The following is a 24,555-nucleotide window of genomic DNA, read 5'->3' as shown; positions in this document are numbered from 1 at the left end:
AAACACTCACTCACTCTTTCATTCCTTTAAGTGAGATGTAGTGAAATTGGGTTTAACATCTCATTCAGGATTATTGCATTTATACAGCAACTTGCATTGATGTGTGTATGTGTTGCTGCTTGAACTAATGCTGGTATAGGGACTAATGTCGGGACTAATGTCGGGACTAATGCTGGTATCGGGACTAATGTCAGGATTAATGCTGGTATCGTGACTAATGTCAGGACTAATGTCAGGACTAATGTCGTCACTAATGCTGGTGTATGGACTAATGTCGGGACTAATGTCAGGACTAATGTCAGGTATCATAGTGCTAGCCCACTGAGATACCATGCCACAGTTAAAAATGGAAACCCCACTCAGACACGATATATTGATTCTGGGTCGAATAGTCCTTGTTTTTTCACCTCAGTGACAAGCATCGGACAGTGTAAGAAGTATTTTCTTTTAACATTTTGGTCTGCCACAACCAGGGACTGCACCACCTCACCGTCAGCTCTCAAGGCAGAGCTCTCTCCATTAGACCACGTAGGCCACTCTATTCAGTTACAGAACTGATTTTTTATTGAGAAGTTATAAGATCATATTCATATGTTCAGTAGTCATCTCAAGTAAGATGGTATTCAATTCCAGTAGCAATTAAAATTTATCAGAAGCTACATAAAAATAACAGAGTGACAATTCAAAACAAAAGGAGAAATCTATGCATAAAAGTTTTATTTCAAGCAAACATGCAAATTCATGTCAAAACCTGAACAGAAACACAGACAAATGTAGATGTCTATAACAATTCTTCCTACATTTGCATCACAATAAAGTCCCATCTAAAACTCACTAGAATTGTATTCTAATGTTCTAACACCATAGCGTAATAAGATGAACTTTTTCACCTTCAATAAGAAACTTAAGTAGTATTGCTTAAACAAGTAATAATTCTTCTAGTACAAATGGTAATTGTTGGCAGTATTGGTAAAACATTAATTGTGATGCTTATTTGGTATTTAGTTTTAATTTCATGATTCATTACTGAGTTTTAATTAATCCTATCCAGTTAGTTATTTATTCTTCATGATTTGATATTACATAAATGCATTCATTTTTCAAGATTGTAATAAAATTAATAACATGTTCCAAACATATATTAGCACTTTCAGCAGACTTACTGTTCACAAATGTCATCTTTTAAATGATAAATAAACTCTGTGTCCTATCAAACAAATTGTTGTTATGAAATTAGTATTTCATATTTTGCTAAGGTTGATAAATATGCAAACCAATCTTCATTTCCATGCAGTTAAAACAAAATGCACAAGATTCATAAAATAAGTCTAGATTAGATGAAAATTTATACATCATTTAAACCACAAGCACACATGAGCAGTTGTCCATTTCAAAACACGTACATTTCAGCTTCCATACACACATTGCAAACATTCATATAGGAATGACTGAGGTAGTAGGTTATATATTTCAGAAAACATTCGTGTAGTACAGAAAATAGAGAATGATGGACATTTAACAAATCTTGGAATTATTCCTGAGTTTTGGGTTTTGCATTGATAGTCTCAACAATTCACAAATCTTGAAGATCTGTGCTCAATACTGATGTCAATTTCAGCAACACTTGATTTCTTGAGTCAATCTCGTTTTCCATCCACAGATGGTTTGTATTTATGTGGCTGTTTATGCTGTCAATGCTGTCCTATGCACGTTGCCACTTTTCAAATATGTCACTCTTGGCTCAATTCTAATGTCATCCATTATACAACATACATCGTAGCTTCTCAATTTCACTCTTTAGCAGTGAAACCTCAGTACGAAGTTGTAGATTTTCTTGTTCAAGGTAGACAACTCTCAATGCAATCTGTTCTTCTTTCATACGCCGAGCTTCACGAGATCGTTTTGCCGAGTCATTGTTCTTCTTCCGTTTCTCCCAGTAAAGAGCATCTTTCTGTGTATCTGGTACATTCAGGGGCCGTTTCTTTGGGGGCATTTTGAAGGAGCCATCATCATCTTTGAGGTCATCAAGATTTGAATGTGACGGACTTGAGCCGGAGGTTATTGAACTTGAAGATGCATTTGGAGAAACATTGCTTCCATTTCCAAACGGATCTTGCTCCATCTTTTCAGACTTTGCCATCAATGGCAAACCCATACCATGTAGTCCTTGGGTAGGGTCTGAGGATCCGTGTGACATCTGAAGACCTTGACCCCCACTGCATGATGACAGGTTCTGGCCGTTACTTAGATCGTGTGCTGAACTGATTGGAAGCTGCATACCACAACTAGAAGGAGTCTGGGACATGTAGCCTGAGTTTGAGAAGGGGTTGCTCATATGACCGCCATAGAAGGTCGTGGGAATCTGGGCAGATGGGTGGTGAGGGAAGGATTTAAAGGGACGTTCCCCGGCGTCCCGGGTTTGCATCGTGAGGTCGTATGAACTATGCATCGTCCATGCTCTGTAGCACTAACACAAGAAATAGAATTTTCCACACAACTGGACGAACTGGTGATCCTGAAAAGTAGAAGAGGACATTGTTACCTCATGTCACAGACAATTTGGATGTATTATTACTCATTATTTATGATAGCTTTTAGAAATTCAAAATTGCTTGACTGAAAAGGCTTTCAGCTTCCAATAGTGAGATAAACCGGAAAGGACCTTTATGCCAATTCACATTTATAGCTGTAAAGACAGGGAACTGATAGGATGCCTGACCTCATCAATGCACAAGTCAATAATGAAATGCTCCACCAAATTGTGACTACAGTCACATGAATGGGTACCTCATCTGTTGAGGGTTGAAATATTTTCCATTTATGTTAACTATCTTCCAAATACATGCTGTATCACCATGGCCTGTACATAACAAGGCTGTGACCTGTATTCTGACATTAAACATCACAAGGAGATATTATTCCTTCACCATGACCTGTAGCAAATGAAGTAGATGTGACTGTTGTTCTGACAATTGGCCTTCTCTAAACACATGGACTCATTGCGGCAGATTGAATAGGGGGTATTATTGCATAAAACCTTGATTTACAAAATGTTGTTCAGGTCAGTTTTTGCTGCTACTACCGCCTTTGGCTGCAAAACCACATTTGTGAACCAACCATGCCTCTTTGTTTCACTACCACTACATTATTCATCAGTGAGATATCAGCCATGTTCCGGGAATGCTTTAATCATCTCTGTCATGAATATATCATTACAAGCCAGCATGGTTCCCGCTAAGTCACCAATTTGGTCCTATTCAAGCAGCCAATAAGCTATGGGTCTGCCCACAGTATAATAACCTGTTACGTCATGTGAGTCCCTCGGGTAAACACAGCTACATGACCTGTGCTAATCTATGTCTGTCATGCAACATTCGTGTCAATTTCATTAAATGTCTACAGGATGTCTATGATATTGATGATTACTTTGAATGTGAAGCATACCAGCTGGTTTGCTAGAATTCATGAATGATATTTTCGGATTGTTGAAAATGATTCTTTGGCATACTGATTCCTGGTTTAATAAATACAATTCGCATACAGTATATTTTTTTAAATATAACATATTAAAGCGACACTTTCCACAATTAGATAAATCTCCTCTAAATAAAAGCAAAAAAAATCATTCCATAATCAAAGTCCAGTGTACAAGTTAGGATAAGAACTTATGGATGAACAACTTCTTTATTACAATTAAGAGCGACACTTCGGTTCTAGGTTGTAGGTTCTAACACTTGTTATTAAGCAAGTTAGAACCTTCACCCGAAACGTCACTCTTAATTGTATTAAAGAAGTTGTTCATCCATAAATTCTTATCCTTACTTAGTACTCCAACTTCTAAATGCCTATCAAAGAGGTCCATTGTACAATTCCGACTATTTCATAAGAATGTGTTTATGAACCACAATCAAATAGTGATGGCACCAGAGGCCATTGTACGATGTGTTAATGAATCCCAATGGTATTAAATAATCACCATATCTCTTTAGATATTGATAATCTCTGAGTCAGAACGTTGGAAAGTATTTCCAGTATACAAACCCCTAGTCAAAATATTACAAAAATGTCCAACATTTAGTAGTATTCATATTGGTAGCTGTCAAAACACTAGAGGACTAGAACACACGAAATGGAAGAGTCAACCACACTGAACCTTCATTGTAAATACTCCAAATTTATGCCATGGGTTAATGCTGCAGGCCGTTGCAGTCACACCTAGACCTTTCCTGGGCTGTTGACGGGAGACTGACAAGTTGACATGTATATTTCTTGAGGGTGTTTGAAATCAACATGTAATTTACACAGGTGTTACTGGTAATTACAAGTGCCATTCACGTAATAAACATGCCATCTACCCCTCAGTCACTAGGTGTAATCTTGACCTGATGGAATGTCACGAATAATGTGTAGATTTCATGACATTTGTATGGTTTAAAATGTTTTGGACAGTGAGATGCATAATAAGAATATTATGATATTTGAAGTGCAATGCAATCTGTTTCTACAAGCATTCTTTTTTTGCCTGCTTCAGTGAAATTAACAATGTGCTCATTCCAATAAAAAACTTCACTCAAACTTTTGGTAAGGTGTCAAATTATAGAACTTCAGGTTAATTATCGTATTATACAAGTTATTGATCATGAATATTTTGAAGAATATTTCTTGTAGTATGGATTGATGAATCAAAAAAAATATTCATGATCCCGAACTGTTTTTTGGTTCAATGTTTTGGTTGAACTTGATTGTACTGTATAGTTCCTCTAGTAAGCCTACATAATCAAATGTTGTCATAATAATCACGTTTATTTTCATGTTTCAAATTTTTTACAGTTGTTGATAATATGATGTTTAATGTCATTTCAGTTAGCGAAATAAATCATTTAGACATATTAAACGTGTGATGGAAACTTAAAACGCAATTCAAATACTGTGCAGCGACACTAAGCAATTCAAATACTTTCAGCTAATGTTTAACCCCTTAACACCTCCCCCTTCTATAGCCCCCCCCCCCCCCCCCATGTCTCCTTTCTTTAGACTGTGACATTCTCGACATAGGTGTTGCATGCCCTCATCCTGTATTTACCACCATTCTGGTCAGGGGCCATTCATTCTCCTCTAGCCAGTGGGCATGTATCTAGCTGACATGAAGGGTATTGATTAATGCCACTGGGTCTACAGTTGTATAGCTCTATTGTGTAACTCAGTATAATCCCCTGTAAAAAGGGGTAATTAACAGCAACTGTTAGGGGGGATTGCCCAGGCTGATGGAAAAATCGAGGGGGTCGGTAAGGGTTTTTGGTCAAGTATGATTTCTAGTTTGTTTAAATAGAAATTTAAATAAAGGGTAACCTTTTTAAAATATAATTTGATATGCCTTGTGTACATTCAACTGAATGAACTCTAAAAAAGATTTCAGAACTTTTGATACAAGTAAATTCTTTTTTTCTTATGTCTTGTTATCCCTTTAATGTTTCCGGTCTTAAAGAAATAAACTGTCATTATTAAGTATGTAAAATGTATGTAAACTGACTTACATGTCAAACTTTATTATTTGGAAATAACATTATTTTAAATAAGCTTTGTGCTTTTTAGAAATGGGTAAAAGTCTTAGTTTTAAATCATATTTACAAAACTTATTGCTTAGTCAGTGATGTGATGTCCAAGAAAGACTTCCATCTGCCATCATAGCATGCCTCAATTTTAGCCTTGATGTCATCCTAGCAATGACCTTACAGTTGTGTTTGAAGGGTAACCAGTGATGTGTAATGGATCTTTTCAACTGAACTACCCAACCCTAACAGGGCCCCCTGTATGTTTTCCCATCTACAGTGTTGCATAATGGCTGGTGATGTTATGTAACGTTACATCACTCAATGAGGGGGTGATTGACTGGGGACTAGCCAGTCATGGCTGGATGACCACTGTCCAGGGCTTAGTGTGGGAAACTGCAATGCCTGGGATGAAATTGGGCACTGGGCAGGCAGTTTGGGTCATTGGCCTTGTATTGGGAAATATTCTTGCATAATATTACATATTTTGTTTGTAACTGTTGGGTAATGTTGTCACTTGGTATTTGTACTGTTTCATAATTGCCTTTTAAGGTGAAGTGAGATATGAATTTCAGGAATTTTGTTGGATGAGAATTTTGTATACATGTATATATTAAAAGATTATACAGATCTATATTTTCTGTCTATCTTTAACTAACTGTCCAATAGCAAAGTCTTTGATCAGCATTTAGAAGTTGGGAGAACATGAATACATGACACTTTTTGTGGATAGCAACTTCTTTAATCCTTTTATTCTTCATCACCTGATGAAGGAGCAAGATGTAGCTCTGAGCCATTGTACAAGGAATAAAGCAGTTGCTATCCAAACAAAAGTGTATTGTATTCATGTCAAATAACCATATTATGCTTCAGGACATTTGGTCATGTCATGATAAACAGTATGCAAGAAACGCTTTTCACGTGTCTAAATGACTCTTTGTGACCTCTGTGTAATAAATATTAACATACAAATATCCCAAAAATATCTGAATAGCTTATTTCTTTAACTACAATCAAGATTTTGCAAACATGTTATTAAAAACATTACAGTTACATTACATTATGTTTAGGAATTAAAAACAGTATGTGTATATTTGTTGTAGCATTCTTCATGGTCAATCTGGACTCATTCTCTGCAATGAGTTATTTTTCCTATATACTACTCAAAAGAAGTTCCAGAACATCGGATTATTCCATCGGATTTCGGTTACGCTGTCATCACATGACAGATTGACTATAGTCGTATAAAAACTCCTCTAAATTGTAAAACTGATAAAATGTTCTGTAATAACTTCTGTAAGCTAATATTTATCATCTCAATTATGTCAAAACATTCTCTTGGCTGTCCGGACATTCATCACAAATTCTGGTAGATTTAAACTTAAATTAATCTAAACACTAGCATATAATACATATGTATCTTGTGCACAATATGTAGGAACTCATATCATGTATAATCATTACTTTTGTACTTGATAACTGCCACTAAGGTATATGTTGTGCAATCATCTACACCTTCACTATTGCTACTCAATGTTTATGTAGGGAAAGGTATAAAATTAGAGTTGTCTTGTTTACCAATCCGAATTTCCAGTCAAATAAAAATGTTGAAACAATGTTCTGTAATTTCTTCTTTGAGAAGTATATTATCAATTGTGTAACCCCATTTGTCTTCTAATACATTTACTAAGGAAAGAACACCTGATTTTTCTTATAACAAGAGTTAAATTTAAGTCTTGTTATAAGAGAAATCAGGTGTTCTGTAATTTCTTTTTGAGTAATATATTAACCCTTATTGTCTTCTTCATCTTCTAAATTGTTTATTATTAAAGAAAGAAATTTCGAAATTACCTAGTTGCAAGAATAAAAATTTGACATAATTTATAATTCTAAAAAATATATTTGACTTAAGGATCTGATAATATACTGGGTTACAGTATAATGCTAGTCAATGGATGTATTAAGCAATCATAAAAAAATGCAACAAAATTCAGTTTAGTTCCAACTTACATTATCTAATATTACATCACATCAAACATATATATATATATTTCATTATAACTATATAAGCACATTTAATGTAGAATGTTGTAAATACCTTTTTGTGTAGCAGGTGTGAGGAGTTATTCCAATGAGTGAATAAGTCAGGCTTTAGGAACAGGCTAGAATGCCTTGTCTTACACCATGTGCCTGTTACTGTTGGGCTCTCAAGACCAGCTGACCATTAACAGCTAATGTCCAGTTACACTGACCAACCAAATCTTACACCAACCCTACTCACACCAAACCGACCAATTAACAGGCAGCATCTCTGACCTGACCTTCTCACCTTCCTATTTTTAGACTAAGGTCATGTGACTGTTTGCACAGTCAATAATGTTACATAACCATCTCTAATGGCTGCACACAATGTGAGCTAATGTCAACACAACTGGAATCCTCCTGGTCATTCAAGCGTTTATTAATCCCCATTCTTTCAAAAACAATTGAATAGGGATTTTCATGAGGGTTTTTAGTAGGTAAGAGATATGGTTATTGACATAAGAATTGTTGTTTGTCTACATACTGTTATTGTTTGTGAACATCTTTTGTTTTTGTCTCAGCCTGGACAATAGCTCGGTTCACACTTACTTGTTTTGTGTTCATTAGGCATTGATGAGGGAGCCTTTTTTTAAAATTAATTTCGTATTATTTTCATACGATATATTAAAAGTCTTTTTATTGTGGGAATCATTTGAGGGAATCTGCTTTTATCAGAGATTACACTTTTATTTACAAAATTTTTATTCTTGCAATATTTAATTAGGTGTGACATAATAACATGTTGATTTAAATTATGATGATTAATATGAAATTGTATATGAAAATATGGTACCTGAAAGAATTGTTTATATGGAGGTTAAAAAATTGAAGACATATTAGGATAATTTTAATTGAAATTAAAAGGTTAATATATATGTGTAGATTTGATCTTATGGTACCAAACATGGAATGTCATTTCAATATATAGTACTGAAAAGAATTTGTTAAAATGGAAAAAAAAACATGAATAACTTATTTGTAGTACATATCTGTAATGTGTATATACATGTATATCTTCCAGAAATGTCTTTACATGAAAGAAATACATTTTGTGTTTATTTTCGTTTTTTGTGACAATTCCATATTTTCATTTAAGTTTCATTCAATATTTTGAGCTATAAATGTCAGATCAAATTAATTGCTCCAACCCCACCATGGTGTCAAAAGAAATAGATTAAACATCTCCATTCTCCGAAAAATTAACCCTAATAAAATGTTCATTAACCCCCAGCCTGCTAGATCCCCTTCATCATGAGATAAACTAATGAGTGTCAGGAACTTGTACATGTGTTGGCATTAGTGCCATCCTCCCAGATCCTTATCACATTATAAAACAGAAAGTGTCAATTAATCCCTAAATCTTCAAGCAGCCAACTATGCTAAACCTACTTGTGCAGTCTCAGGAGAGGGAGATCCGAAATGGATATGCTTGAAAGACCTTGAAACAGACCAATCCTATCTGTGTGGCCACCTTGATTGTGGGGGAGGGGGTGGCTGGACAAAGGGTAGGGGGTAGAGGTCTGAAGAAGACTTCTTTGTATTGTTTCTGGTCAGAGATCAGAGATTCTCCTTTCATGGCCATTAATGCATAAGACAACAGTGTGGTTAATTAACTGTTGTGTCTGCAATTTGTTTCGATATACCTAGTCTTGTGTGTTGCCTGGTTGAGAAAATGTTATCTTTGTCATTAACACTTTGGGGTTTGGCGGAACTGGTGTATATGTTGTGAAGAGAGCATTTAAACATTCATTTCTACTTCGTACAAACACTATTCATAATTATTCCAAATTAACCCCTCTTTTAACATTTATGTAAGTAACTGATAGCTTACACGAAACTGCATCATTTTGCGACCATTTTACATTTTTCTATCATTTTCAATAAACTAATCATTGTTTAAATTGTTTTAAACACATTTTATTGACATAGTGTCAACGGTATTGGGGAAAAGTTATCCAACTTATGTGGCCCTTCCCTAATGTATATGTACATACATTGATTTTATATATATATGAATATATTACATTTCAAATTAACAAAGAGAAATATATTTACATGAAAAATATAAACATACTTTTTAAGATAATGTTTGTAAACTAACCATTCAAAGAAACAGAGAATGAATATATTTCCCTGTCAATGTCAGAAGCGCTAAGGGTTCCTGTTCTGTCATCATTATCATTTAAATACACGTGACAAAACTATTTTCATAATCTCTACTAAAAGTCCAGTCCACATTTCTGACATGTGTTTCTGAATTACTATCAAATAGTGATGACACCAGGCGTTCGGAAATAAATAAGCATATCCTTCCAACATCCCACATCTTATGTTAAAGGTACTTAAATAACAAAACCCAAGTGACCATATGATATATATTTTGTTTAAAAAAATAAGTCCTTTGACAAGAGTAAGTGAGGATTTGCAGGTAAGATCCTCAAGGTAAGTAAAAAAATGACAACTGTTGTTCATTAAACAGTGTTTTTGATTGCTCTTTTGTACGATAGTAAGCATTCACTTGTAATTTCTTCTCCCAATCCTTACTTAATGTTCATAATTTCCAAAGCTTATTATAAGAAACATAAGCCCTTATTGAAATGTTCCTGTTATAAAGTGCTGACAAGACAAACTCTCCTTCATCCAAGTAGGGGAAAAGTCTAGCGGGAAATTATTTATTACTTTTTAAAAATATTTTAGTATATTTCTATATGATTTAAAACATGGTTTTATTACTTTTATTTTTGTTCAAAATGTGTCTTTTTACGGATCTGGTGGAAAATTGTCTGTGTGGGCAAGTATCCATCTCCCAGACCACAGTATAAGTGGCTCTATCATCTTTTTTGTGGTAAACAGGAGCCTGAGGAAATTAGCCTTTGCCCAAGGTCATGAAAGTGACTTGCATTCATACTTTCCTAATTATCATGATCTTAAATTTAAGAGGGTTAATTCACTTGACGGGTGTTTTAAAAAATATTTGCATAATAATAGGATGATTAAGAGCTTAGAGCATATCCTTGCCTAAGCCTATGCTTATATCATGAAAAGAGGATATACAATAGATTAATCATCATCTTGTCATTGAAAACATATTAATGATGAATTGTGACCTTTCACTAAACATATTCCTCAATAGGATGAAATACATTTTCTTTTATCTTTTTTGACTATTTTTACTACATTCATTTCCATTCGATCATGCATCAGTCTTCTGATTTCCAATTATGACTATTGCTTCAACATGTGGCTTGTGGCCTTAAACCTGAAATAAACTTATACATATGGTAATTTGAGGCAGAGATAAGGATTGGGCTATTTGTAAAAAAAATGGTATGGTTTAAGTTTTAAGTAATATTATATTTTATGCTGCCAATCTAAAAATCTCTCCTTAACAAATACGTAACAGTCTTTGCATGTATACATGATTGTTAAACAATGATATGCAAGATAATGTTATATAGATTATGACCAAAGTAAGTCTGACTTCTTAAGGCCAATAAAGATCTGTACAGTTATTTCCTGTAGAATATGACATGGGGACAAGAATTATTTTATGTCAAGAATTTCACTTACAGGTTAAGGGGATGATCATGTAATGTTCTTATGTGTGTTTTTTGTTTGAAACAGAATGTGTTTTCAGTTTTAAGACATATTTTTATTTTCTCTTGAAAACCTGTGCCAAACCATCTCTTTCTACCTGCCTCACAATATTTATTATACCATTCCATGTGTCTGGTGAAAGATCTGTGTGTTACAAATGTTATATTTAGGATAACACTTTCTTAGTAACGTACAGATTCTAGTACTTTTTTTGGTTGAGTCCCATCTGGGATTCGAACCCACACCGCCAGAGTGAGGCACCTTATCCCCAGCACTCAAAGTCAGCAATCTGACCCACTCAGCTACCAAGGCTTCCACAAAAATGAAAGTCTGACAACTGGTAGTCCAGATCACATACCTTGAGTACCCCTCTGACCAGTGTAAATTGGCACGTCCAAAAGCTATGGCACAGTGCCATTTAAAAAGTTAATGTATTTTGGGACAACACTTTCTTAGTAACGTACAGATTCTAGTGTTGGTTCCAATCCCAGATGGGATCTAAATCTAAGCTACCCTCTGCACAAGAAAATCTAGAATATCAAATGATGTCAGCTCCTCATAAGACTAGCACCAAACATTATTAGAAAAATGTCTATAATGGAAACAGAGGCAATCTCATTAAAGTCAGATCTTAGTTCTCGCTATCACTTAACAAAGATCTGAGGACATCCCATTACGGATCACGTCAGACCGACCTTGTGCGAATTTTGACCGACCAATGGAAGGACTGACAAGAAGTCGGCATTAGCCAATCAGAAGGCAGCTTTCTCGTGCTTTACGGCACTAAATTCAAATTGGCGACTACGCTTCGAAACATATTTTGACAAATTCTCAATTAAAACTTTGAAACCTGAACAAAAGAACGTTCCGGAATGGCAAATATATGGTCTAGATTGTATGGATGCGGTCGTTAAATCTGAAATCATTCGGAATATTCTGTGTTAAAGTTTTTGAGGTTGCATGATTAGAAATCAATTTCCAACTGTCACTTTCATGATCTGGTAAGCTACACCTTGATTGTTCGAATGAAAGGTTGTTAAGACATGACCCCTTATGGGATGTCCTCTGATCTTTGTTTAGCGGTAGCGAGAACTAAGATCTGAATTTAATGAGATTGGAAACAGAGGTAGAAGGGACATAACATTTTGTGGATTGCAACGTCTCATATTTATATGAATTTGTGCACTCATAAATATGTTCAATGAATTTTCTCTCCATCTTTTTGAACATCATACAAATAAAGAGACTGTTATATTGTTAAATAAAAATATACCAATTACAAACATACAGTTTTGATACCGAGTGTTTGTCACTGTAGCTATCAGTTGGTATACAGCACCAGTTAAATGATAATCCTGACACTATGCTGTTAGATAAGTGACCATACAGACAATAAACCAATCAGTGGAACCATCAGGCTGGCCTGTCATGGACAATATACAAGCAGCTATGTTTATTGCATTGTCATTAGCATGGGCTTTCAAATTATTTGTATGCTAGACCAATGTTATTTCTTGTTTTATGGCTTATCGGCCAAAATATTCCTGTCAGTGGAGGTTAAAGAACACCCAATTTTTTTATAATGACTGCCATTAATCTGTCATGGAATGACACATTAACCAATTAAATGAAATAATCAACAGATTAATGATAGTCATAGGAAATAATTTTTTGAAAAGTATGGATGTCGAGATGTAGAGACACAGGACATTTTTGACAGGATTAAATAATCAATTATAAAAAAAATTTAGTTCAAATTGATTAGAAACAAAATTCTTTTTTGTGTTCTGTTTTTTAGAATGTTCTGATCAAAACATTCTGCAAATTTGATCAACCAATGAAGTAAAGTTAAAAAAAACAGAAACAGAATAAAATGTTAATAGTTAAAATATATGTCGTAGACATATCTTTCATGCCATGGATATGTTTCTGTATGTGCTAATTATGAAACCTTTTATGATGTCCCTACTTATATACATGTTTTCTAAATTGTATAAAATCACACTTATAACAATCACACCTTTGGTGTTCATTGAAGTATTCTGCTACATCTGTTCTATATCATCCATTAATGACATGTTGTTTTGTAGAATTTTATGGATTATACAATTGGCATACATTGTTAATATCAATGGTTTATTTTCGTAGTGAAAGATTAGGTGCATCCCCTATTGGCCTACGTCCCATTTGGCCTAAAGAAACAGAAATTATTTTATTACTTTAAACAACCTACACCCCTATTGACAAAAATGGTTTGGTTTGAGCTAAATTAGCTCTTGTTCTTTCACACAGGCTTCTTCTGTGAAGTTGATTAATGTAACTATCTCACAATTATTTAATCCTTTTCTTATGTTCATAAGGATTGTATATAACTGGCTTCTTTGCCTGTTGTGTATTTATAGTCAATAGGATTAACAATTATTGGTTTCATTACTTATGCTCATAAGGATTGTATATAATTGGCTTCTTTGCCTATTGTGTATTTAGTCAATAGGATTAACAATTATTGGTTTCATTACTTATGTTCATAAGGGTTGTATATAACTGGCTTCTTTGCCTATTGTGTATTTAGTCAATAGGATTAACAGTTATTGGTTTCATTACTTATGCTCATAAGGATTGTATATAACTGGCTTCTTTGCCTATTGTGTATTTAGTCAATAGGATTAACAATTATTGGTTTCATTAGTTATGCTCATAAGGATTGTATATAACTGGCTTCTTTGCCTATTGTGTATTTAGTCAATAGGATTAACAATTATTGGTTTCATTACTTATGCTCATAAGGATTGTATATAACTGGCTTCTTTGCCTATTGTGTATTTAGTCAATAGGATTAACAATTATTGGTTTCATTAGTTATGCTCATAAGGATTGTATATAACTGGCTTCTTTGCCTATTGTGTATTTAGTCAATAGGATTAACAATTATTGGTTTCATTACTTATGCTCATAAGGATTGTATATAACTGGCTTCTTTGCCTATTGTGTATTTAGTCAATAGGATTAACAATTATTGGTTTCATTAGTTATGCTCATAAGGATTGTATATAACTGGCTTCTTTGCCTATTGTGTATTTAGTCAATAGGATTAACAATTATTGGTTTCATTAGTTATGTTCATAAGGATTGTATATAACTGGCTTCTTTGCCTGTTGTGTATTTATAGTCAATAGGATTAACAATTATTGGTTTCATTACTTATGCTCATAAGGATTGTATATAATTGGCTTCTTTGCCTATTGTGTATTTAGTCAATAGGATTAACAATTATTGGTTTCATTACTTATGTTCATAAGGGTTGTATATAACTGGCTTCTTTGCCTATTGTGTATTTAGTCAATAGGATTAACAATTATTGGTTTCATTACTTATGCTCATAAGGATTGTATATAACTGGCTTCTTTGCCTTTTGTGTATTTAGTCAATAGGATTAACAATTATTGGTTTCATTAGTTATGCTCATAAGGATTGTATATAACTGGCTTCTTTGCCTATTGTGTATTTAGTCAATAGGATTAACAATTATTGGTTTCATTACTTATGCTCATAAGGATTGTATATAACTGGCTTCTTTGCCTATTGTGTATTTAGTCAATAGGATTAACAATTATTGGTTTCATTACTTATGCTCATAAGGATTGTATATAACTGGCTTCTTTGCCTATTGTGTATTTAGTCAATAGGATTAACAATTATTGGTTTCATTACTTATGCTCATAAGGATTGTATATAACTGGCTTCTTTGCCTATTGTGTATTTAGTCAATAGGATTAACAGTTATTGGTTTCATTACTTATGCTCATAAGGATTGTATATAACTGGCTTCTTTGCCTGTTGTGTATTTAGTCAATAGGATTAACAATTATTGGTTTCATTACTTATGTTCATAAGGATTGTATATAACTGGCTTCTTTGCCTTTTGTGTATTTAGTCAATAGGATTAACTATTATTGGTTTCATTACTTATGCTCATAAGGATTGTATATAACTGGCTTCTTTGCCTATTGTGTATTTAGTCAAAAGGATTAACAATTATTGGTTTCATTAGTTATGCTCATAAGGATTGTATATAACTGGCTTCTTTGCCTATTGTGTATTTAGTCAATAGGATTAACAGTTATTGGTTTCATTACTTATGCTCATGAGGATTGTATATAACTGGCTTCTTTGCCTATTGTGTATTTAGTCAATAGGATTAACAATTATTGGTTTCATTACTTATGTTCATAAGGATTGTATATAACTGGCTTCTTTGCCTTTTGTGTATTTAGTCAATAGGATTAACAGTTATTGGTTTCATTACTTATGCTCATAAGGATTGTATATAACTGGCTTCTTTGCCTATTGTGTATTTAGTCAAAAGGATTAACAATTATTGGTTTCATTAGTTATGCTCATAAGGATTGTATATAACTGGCTTCTTTGCCTATTGTGTATTTAGTCAATAGGATTAACAGTTATTGGTTTCATTACTTATGCTCATAAGGATTGTATATAACTGGCTTCTTTGCCTATTGTGTATTTAGTCAATAGGATTAACAATTATTGGTTTCATTACTTATGTTCATAAGGATTGTATATAACTGGCTTCTTTGCCTTTTGTGTATTTAGTCAATAGGATTAACTATTATTGGTTTTATTTCTTTGATCACATACCATTGTATACGGGTAATGATGACGAAGTTAATTTATGTATTTCTCTGTTGTTGGACTGGTTCATTTTCATCACTCTGGGGGAGACGGGTAATTAGTGAGTGATCAACCAACCGATTGCTTACCGTAATTAAATCCCCTAAAAGCGTAGGCCAAATGGGAAGTAGGCCAATGGGGAGGATACCAAAGATTATCATACCAGTTGGTCACTTTACATATACTTTTTTATGCAAATTGTGTGATGGCGGATGCTGCTGGTAGGGCAGGACATGCTGACCGTTTTGCAAAGGCCTGTTGTCATGCTGATTTTCATTGGTCCATTCGTATAATGTTCACTTCTACTTAGATTTTTCTAATGGAATCTGTATCAGGTCTTTGAAAGGCATTTAGAAGTGATACACATAAGGAAGAGAATATATGGATGTCAACTTCTTTATTGTGAGGAACACAACGTTTCGGAGTTTTGCTTACCCCTTCATCAGGTGAATCTGTATTGGTGGATAAGTAGGACTGGTTATTCTCTGGTGTTGATGTTTTATATTTTACACAGCAAATCTCAGTCTTTCCATTGATGGTCCAGACCACTACAATGACATTATCTCACTGGATACATTTACATTTCTGAACTACCAAATATAATTCATGGCATTAACAGTTGTGTGCAAATTTGATTTATTTGCAAGTTGGTTACCTCCGCTCTTTGTTTATGGATACAACTCATGTAATGTCATCTGCGTGTGAATCACTGCTGCATTGATACGTTTGTTTGTTTGTTGTTTAACACCCCACTCAGCAATATTTCATCTACATGACGGCAGGCTGTAAATAACCGAGTCAGGACCAGACAATCCACTGATTGACATCATTCGCATCGATCTACGCAATTGGGATACAATGACATGCATCAACCAAGTCAGCGAGCCTGACCATCTGATCCCGTTAGTCGCCTCTTACAGCAAGAGGGTTGCTGAAAACCAATTCAAACCCGCATTTTCACTGGGCTGCATTGACGCAGGGACCATATACCGATACGTGGTCTCTGACTGAGAACCTAGCTAATGGTGGTTACTTAATTGGCTGTTGAATGTAGTACTTCATGAAGACCTTTAACCTTTACACAGTATAAGGAGAGAGCGTTAAGTTGGGTGGTGTATCATCTAGGGCACAGTTACCAAACTGCAGATAGAGTTTGATTTCAAATATTGGTTTTACATAATAGCACTTGACTGAAGATTCCAAATTTTGGTAACATCTAAAGTCAACTCTTCCAGAAATCAGCCCATAGTTGCTGTACCCAGAATCAATCAGCTCTTGCCAGTTCTGTATTTGTGTGATACCAAGATTGCTTGATGCAATATTGTTCACATTTATTTCTGTATTATGTGTTTGAATGTGGAATGTTTTCCATATTAGTTTGTTTGTTGTTTAACGCTGCACTCAGTAATATTACAGCTATATGACGGCAGTCTGTAAATAATCGAGCCTGTACCAGACAATTCAGTGATTGACATCATGAGCATTGATCCACACAATTGGGATACAATGACATGCATCAACCAAGTCAGCGAGCCTGACCCCCCGATCCCGTTAGTCGCCTCTTGCGACAAGCATAGTCGCCTTTTACGGCAAGCATGGGTTGCTGAAGACCTATTCTACTCCGGATCTTCAGGGGTCCATATCAGTAACATGTGTAAATCGTAACATGTTTCAATAATCATATCTCTGATATTTTAGATTATGCTGTTTGATGTTTAAATATTAACATGTTTATCGGCAAATCTTGCGTGACTGCCTGTTGTGCCTGAACCTTATAAGACGTCATTTCATCCAATCCAAGTTAGAATTGGTCCTCAGCAACCCATGCTTGTAATAAAGGACAACTAAAGGGATCAGGTGGTCAGGCTCACAGACTTGGTTGATGATTGTCATTGTGTCCCAGTTGTGTAGATAGATGCTCATGATGTCAATCACTTGAATTTCTGGTCCAGACTCGATTATTTACAGACCGCTGTCATATAGCTGGAATATTGCTGAGTGTGGCGTTAAACAAACAAGCAAACAAACAAATCATGATGTCAATCACTGGATTTTCTGGTCCAGATTTGATTATTTACAATCTGACGCTATATAGCTGAATATTGTGGAGTGCAGTGTCCACCATTACACAAACAAAACTTTCCACTGACCAGCTCACTGTACAACATTGAAATACATGTATAGCCATCATCAATCAGCCTCCTTAACTAACACTGTGTTGACGGCAGCTCTAATTACTTTAATTTCACAACTAATTCTCACATTACCAGTTTAATATTTGTCAAGTGCAGATGGCCTATGCTGTGGCCTGGTATCGCGAAGTGTGGTCCGACTGACCACCGTAGAATACGGCCATGTTGTTTACACAGTCAGATGTCCAGACAGTGGACACCCTCATATCTCCCTCACCAAGTGACCATAGGTCAGACTACTCTGAACAGGAAGGTCAAAGGGTATTGTCAGTGCTGATAGGAGCTTGAGCTGGACAAAACGCCAGCCAGGGACTTTGGGTAACGCATGTGTCGATGTTACAAATTAATGTTGGAAGTTAATTGTGATGGTTGTCGTGATGGTGAAGGACTATTGGTTTTGTCTCTGTTTGAAATAAAACCATCTTGACATCAATGAGGATAAAGGGTCTTAAGATGAAGATTAAGTTTTACGAGGGCTAACTTTGGATGTCCAATGTGTGATGCGGCGTTTGATCGTCACCTCAGCTTGAATGAAGGTCACATCGTGCAATGTGGGAAGTTCATTCATTTCTTCTGTGCCTGAGATGTGGTTTCCATAAAAAGTCCATTCTGTATATGATTTTTCAGATGTTAACTACAACCAAATATTTTCACTTTTTATTATCCAGAAAACTTTTATTCTGGAGCTGTGGCATCCTCGGTGATCCAGTGTGTTTTCATCTCCGCACTTTTTATCCCCCCGGTTTGATAAACAGGGGGATATAGCGATCACCATGTACGTCTGTCAGCTGCTTTAACCACTAGGCTACCCGACCGCCCCTATTATTCTGGAGCTGTGGCATCCTCGGTGATCCAGTGTGTTTTCATCTCCATTCTTTTTATCCCCCCGGTTTGATAAACAGGGGGATATAGCGATCACCATGCCTGTCCATTTTCCCGTTTCTGGAGCAGAACCCTAAAACCGTTAAATATTTCTTGTTGAAACCGTCTATAGATATCAGTTGACCGGGGAACTGGTGCCTTTTGATGATTTGAGATTTATTTTTTTTTAAATTTTTTTTTTTCATGATTTTTCATGATGGAAACAAGTTGTGTTCCTTTTCCGGGGCAGCATCCAAAACCATTAAATTGTTCTCTTTGAAACTTGCTATATAGATCAGTCTAGTAGTCATGGTAGTGAGGCGGTTACTTTTCGTGATATGGGATTTTTATGTTTTAATGATTTATTTATTTCCATGACGATAACATGGACAGAAAATGAGGGTAGTGCTGGAGCAGAACTCCAAAACAGTTGAATATTTTTGGATGAAACTTGCTTAAACATAATAAACCTAGTGGTGAACTGGTGCCTTTTGATGATTTTTGGATTTTGAAACATTCTGAACAGCATTTTTTTCTCCTCACTGATCTGAACGTATCCAGTGGCAATGACCAAAAGTGGGGTATGAGTAGGCAAACTCCATTTCTGAACTGCACCAGACCGGGGGGATTTGTCATCTCCTGATGACTCTTGCATGATAAATACCCTGGACTGGGTACACCAAAACTTCATATTGGAAGTGATGTCATCATCTCCATTTGTCTTATCGCCAACTTAGCGCAGGATTCCTCTCACTATATTTAGCGGCATGTTTTTTGGAATATGGTTCAAAATGAAGCTGTGGTAGCAGATGGGTCCATGTTATGAATCATAACAGAATGGAGATATTATACACTGGACAGTCCGGAATTGAGGGCTGATGTGATAGCCTTGAAGTTAAAGCATTCGTTCGTGAAGCTGAAGCCTATTGCTGTCATATTGCTGGAATATAGCTTGATCCCTCCAGTGGTGTTGCTGAACCCTCAGATGGCTCCTTGCTTCATTTGATATTCTGAGTTGGGAATATGGTGGCTTGCATATTTATTTGAGACAGAAGATTTTTGTGTGAAGCCCAGTTCTGGTGTCCCCCGACGTGATATTACTGGAATATTTCTAAAGGCGGTGTAAAACTACGCTCACTCACTCACTCACTCACTCACTCACTCACCCAATCACCCACTCACTCACCCACTCACTCACCCCTCACCCACCCACCCACTCACTTGATGAAATTGAGGGAAACTGAACCATCCTAAACACTGAACACCTCAACTTGCTTGACCGTAGGCTAGTTGGTCCTAAGTTCATTTAGTGGTACACCTACATAACCAGAACATGTTTCATCTTGATAAAACACAGTAAAAGGTTACCATTTGAATTACCCCTATATAATTCCATTAGCTGAAAATAATATTGTCCCTGGCTTTTCGCCGTTGCGGTAAACAACAGTCTGCCCTTGAACACTAATTGATTGATTGGTTTTTAAAAAGCCAGTCTCCCATTTGAAAGCCTCTATATGGCTAGAGAAGGCTTGATGTTGCCTTGAGTTGTTGTCACCAAATTGTCACCAATTGCCTCTTTTTGTGTTCCAGTCATTGATGTTGAGAGTACTCAGCTGATGACATAACCCAGTGTTGTCACGCAGGGGAGAGAAGTAGATCTGTTTTATAGGGATGCTTGTCTTTGTTGAGGAGTCTTTGATGTTGACATCACGCCCGTGTCCCATATTCAGCACACTGCTGATGTCTCGGTGTAGATGATGTACTCAGATGCCCTTTGACAGAATCTGAGGGTCGACAGTGATGTTATTGTTATTATGAAACCACCATAATGTTAAAGGGTCAAAAACATTTATGTGTGGGGCTTCTGATACAGACACAATTTTATATTTTTGGGTTTCTTAATCTCATACCTTTACTGCTGACCCAGAATAATAAAGGTTTGTCTGCTGTTCACGTCAACGCCTGATAATTGTAAAAGATTGCTGTTTACAGAAGGTGAGGTGAGGTGAAATGGGGTTTAACGTCGCGTTCAAGATTATTGCACTTATATAGCGACGTGCATGTACGTGTGTGTGTTTGTATGGCTGATTGTACCAGTCCGGACTGATGCCGATTTATAGTGCTAGCTCACTGAGATACCATGCCGCAGTTTAACATGAATACTCCACTCAGACACAGTATACTGACTCCGAGCCGACCAGTCCTTGTTTTAGCCCCTTAATGCCAAGCGCCAGACAGGGTAACAACAAGTACCATCTTTTAACGACTTTTGGTATGACGCGGCCAGGGACCTCCGGAACTCCGGACCTTCCGCTCTACCACTAGACCACGGAGGCGGTCGATTACAGAAGGAAAGTGGACAGTATGTTCCCTACTGGACGACATTAGGCCAAGCATCCAAATCTTGTCGAGTTGGTCTCTTGTGGCTGCAGAAAGGGGTGCAACAACCAATGCAAGTGCTAACAGTCCTCACTTAAATGCACAGGACTCTGTTGGTGGGAGGACCAGTGTTCATAAAATTGACTCTGTTATATACTCACTGCCAACAGAAACATGGACCAGATAGAGAAGTATGTACATTAAGGAGAGACGTTTTCCAATGTGTACTACTTAATGACAAAACCAAAAATCAGTCAAGTGTCACCAGTGTCTTTATTTTATCCCTAAGAGTGTATGTAAGTCCCATATCATTCGAAGTATTTTCTGCATGCCAGGCTTTTAAACCTAGTATATTTGTTATTTTAATCTAAGGCTTAACTGGTACACTGTCGCCAGTGACTAAAGGGATGATATAAATCCTGCCGGGGTCCATGCAGGAAGCAAAGGTACTCTAAGTCCCCATGGTCACCAGTATGGTGATCTCCCTTCAGTGGCTGACGATGTATAGCCAATTTTTATATTGTGTTGTTTATTAATGCTTACTGTTTTTTAATATTCTCAACTAGTTTTAAATCAAGTCTGTGATATTCTAGTTATTCTACTGTCCATCGTTGACAGCTTTATATTTAGTCTAAATATATGTATCATAAATGTATCATAAATGTATAACGTCTCGTCACGATATGGCTGAAATACTGCCCATGTGACGTTAAATAATAACTCACTCACTTATTTTATCATGATATGCTGCACATGATTTCCAAACTTAACACGCTAAACCATCTCTTTAGTGCATGGTTGGTAGTTGGAAAGCTAACACAATGGTCAGAAAAGGCAAAATTTTATTTATCTACTGCACATGTGCAAAATGAAATTATTTTGAGTGCCTCCATATAGAAAAATGTTCACCAGGCATTGGTTTATAAGTATTCAAAGTTTCATTCTTTTATTATTACAGTAAATGCACATTTTCTCTGTTCAGCCGCTCCACTTTTAAGAAAAGAGATGTTTGTAAGGATTTCATACATAAAATATATATATAGCGTACCCTGGATTCCATTGATAATGAGGGTTTCACTAACAGTGTATCATTAATTTCACTGATGACAATCTTTTCACGGACAGTTTATCATGATTTCGCTGATAAGGGTTTCATTAGCTGTATATCATAGGTTTCACTGATGAAGGTTTCACTGGCAGTATATCATAGGTTTCACTGATAACAAAGGTTCATTATTTCAACAACAAAATCATTTTGATTTGAGATCTATAGTTGAAACTCTCCCATCATCAATTAAATCACTTAAATGAGGAAAAGCTTAAGCTTTGTAAGACCCATCAGACCTTGTATTAAGTTCTTTCAATTCCTCTATATTGAATTTCCCAATAGAATTATTAAACGCATAAGTTGTTCCAATAAAAGTTTCAGTCCCTAAAATGGCTAAAATAGAATACATGTTTCTTAGGTATTGGCAAATTTCTTTAAATCCTACATCTCAGTCGTTTACTCATTATTCAGGCCACTATAAAATATTTGTTAATTTTCCCACATCATTCGAAGGAGACTCTGTTGTCCATGTGACATTGCATTACAGAGCCAAGTTCACTGTGTGCCCAGTTATGTTTGCTGGTATGCTTGTGGCGGAAAAATTAAAAGCGTTTCTCCTTCATTATTTGTCTTGACAAAAAAAATATTTAAAAAGTCCAATCTCCCTCCCCACTTTGAGATAAATGTGCCTGAGAAACTCCTATTTTTTTGCAACCTAAAACAAAAACATTATATTTCCATGTCTTCATTTATTAACAGTATGACAAACTTTTGGATAAGTTTTGTCTTTTGTTGGGATGGTGGATTAGCACTGTCATTACTGGTGATAAAAATTAAGTAAAGAGTTGATTGTTTAGTTAAGCAATATGTCACCATAATAGTAAAAACGACAAAGCCCTTTTCGTAATAATAAGAAATCTTGTCCCAAAAAACTCCCAATCATTCCCTGTGAATTGCCAATTGTACCTTCTGTGTCACCCAGCCCAACTCACTTCCCCTGCGACCCATGAAGATCCGGGGTAGAATAGGTCTTCAGCAACCCATGCTTGCCGTAAAAGGCGACTATGCTTGTTGTAAAAGGCGACTAACGGTATCAGGTGGTCAGGCTCGCTGACTTGGTTGATGCATGTCATCGATCCCAATTGCGTGGATCGATGTTCATGATATCAATCACTGGATTGTCTGGTCCAGACTTGATTATTTACAGACTGCCATCATATAGCTGGAATATTGCTGAGTGCGGCGTAAAACAACAAACCAACTCACTTCCCCTGCTGTGCACAAGCTGAATGACAGGTTGTCATGTGACCGCAACATTGTCTTCAGTCTTGTCCTTGTGCTCCATCAGTAGGATGAGTGTCATGTCGTCATGCACGTGTCAGTTTCATTTGTTGGATAGTGGTGTTGATACAATGTCTTGAATGGGTAATAATAAGATGGGTATCAGAAATATTTCCTGTGGGTTTGTACTGAAAGTTGATTTCTCTATACTCCAAATATGTTCACTATAGCAACACATATCTGTCATAATTTTATCACCATAAGCATAAAAACAGCCCAAGGAACTGCTCACATTGTTTCTATAGTAGCTGAGACGATATGTTGAAATGATTTGCTATCTTTGAGATGACACTTTCTTACTAAAGTATGATTCTAGTAGGTTTTTAAAAAAAGAAAAAAATACTTTTTTTAGTACTTTTTTAAAAACCTTTTTGGTGTTGAGTCCCATGGGTGTTTTAAAAAAAGTTCTAAAAAAAGTAAATTAAAAAAAAAAGCACCAGAATCTGTACTTTACTATGACGGTGTTATCCCAAATATGACATTTGTTACCTTTGACCACTTTCTAAATGGCATTGTGTGTTCATAGATTTGTAAAGTCTGTTCCTGGATGTGTTTTCCACTAGAAGTATGCTGAACTCTCCCTGCCACTGCTTACATCAGTAGTCAGTAGGGAAAGTCACATAAGTGGACAGGGGACACGGGTGGCCCAGTCGTCTAAGGCGCCGCGATTCGCTGTGCAGAGTTGAGTCCCTTGGGCACGCCAGAAACCTATGATTGTGGGTTTGAATCCTGGTTCGCCCCAATTATGTTTCTAGGTTTGTCAGCACCATACCCGTGCTTGTGGGTTTCACCGAAGTGGTAAATGTCTGAGACC

General features: G+C 35.9%; 2 protein-coding genes across 3 annotated transcripts in view; one reads left to right on the top strand and one right to left on the bottom strand.

Moving 5' to 3' along the window:
* LOC124144871 (protein MON2 homolog) overlaps window positions 1–24,555 on the top strand; it is a 119,624-nt gene that overhangs the window by 82,452 nt on the left and 12,617 nt on the right. The gene's annotated exons all lie outside the window — the stretch shown is intronic.
* On the bottom strand, window positions 703–7,804 carry LOC124144874 (transcription factor ces-2-like). The gene is made up of 2 exons (XM_046514483.2): window positions 7,648–7,804; window positions 703–2,515 (listed from the first exon to the last, which is right to left on the bottom strand). Exon 2 carries the CDS (start codon window positions 2,447–2,449, stop codon window positions 1,754–1,756), a length of 696 nt encoding a protein of 231 aa, XP_046370439.1. The 5' UTR covers window positions 2,450–2,515; window positions 7,648–7,804; the 3' UTR covers window positions 703–1,753.

Source organism: Haliotis rufescens, unplaced genomic scaffold, assembly GCF_023055435.1.
Source record: "Haliotis rufescens isolate VD_foot unplaced genomic scaffold, xgHalRufe1.0.p SCAF_16, whole genome shotgun sequence".
Classification (NCBI taxonomy): domain Eukaryota; kingdom Metazoa; phylum Mollusca; class Gastropoda; order Lepetellida; family Haliotidae; genus Haliotis; species Haliotis rufescens.
Note: the sequence above shows the minus strand (reverse complement) of the source record. Positions and strands in the feature narration are given on the sequence as shown.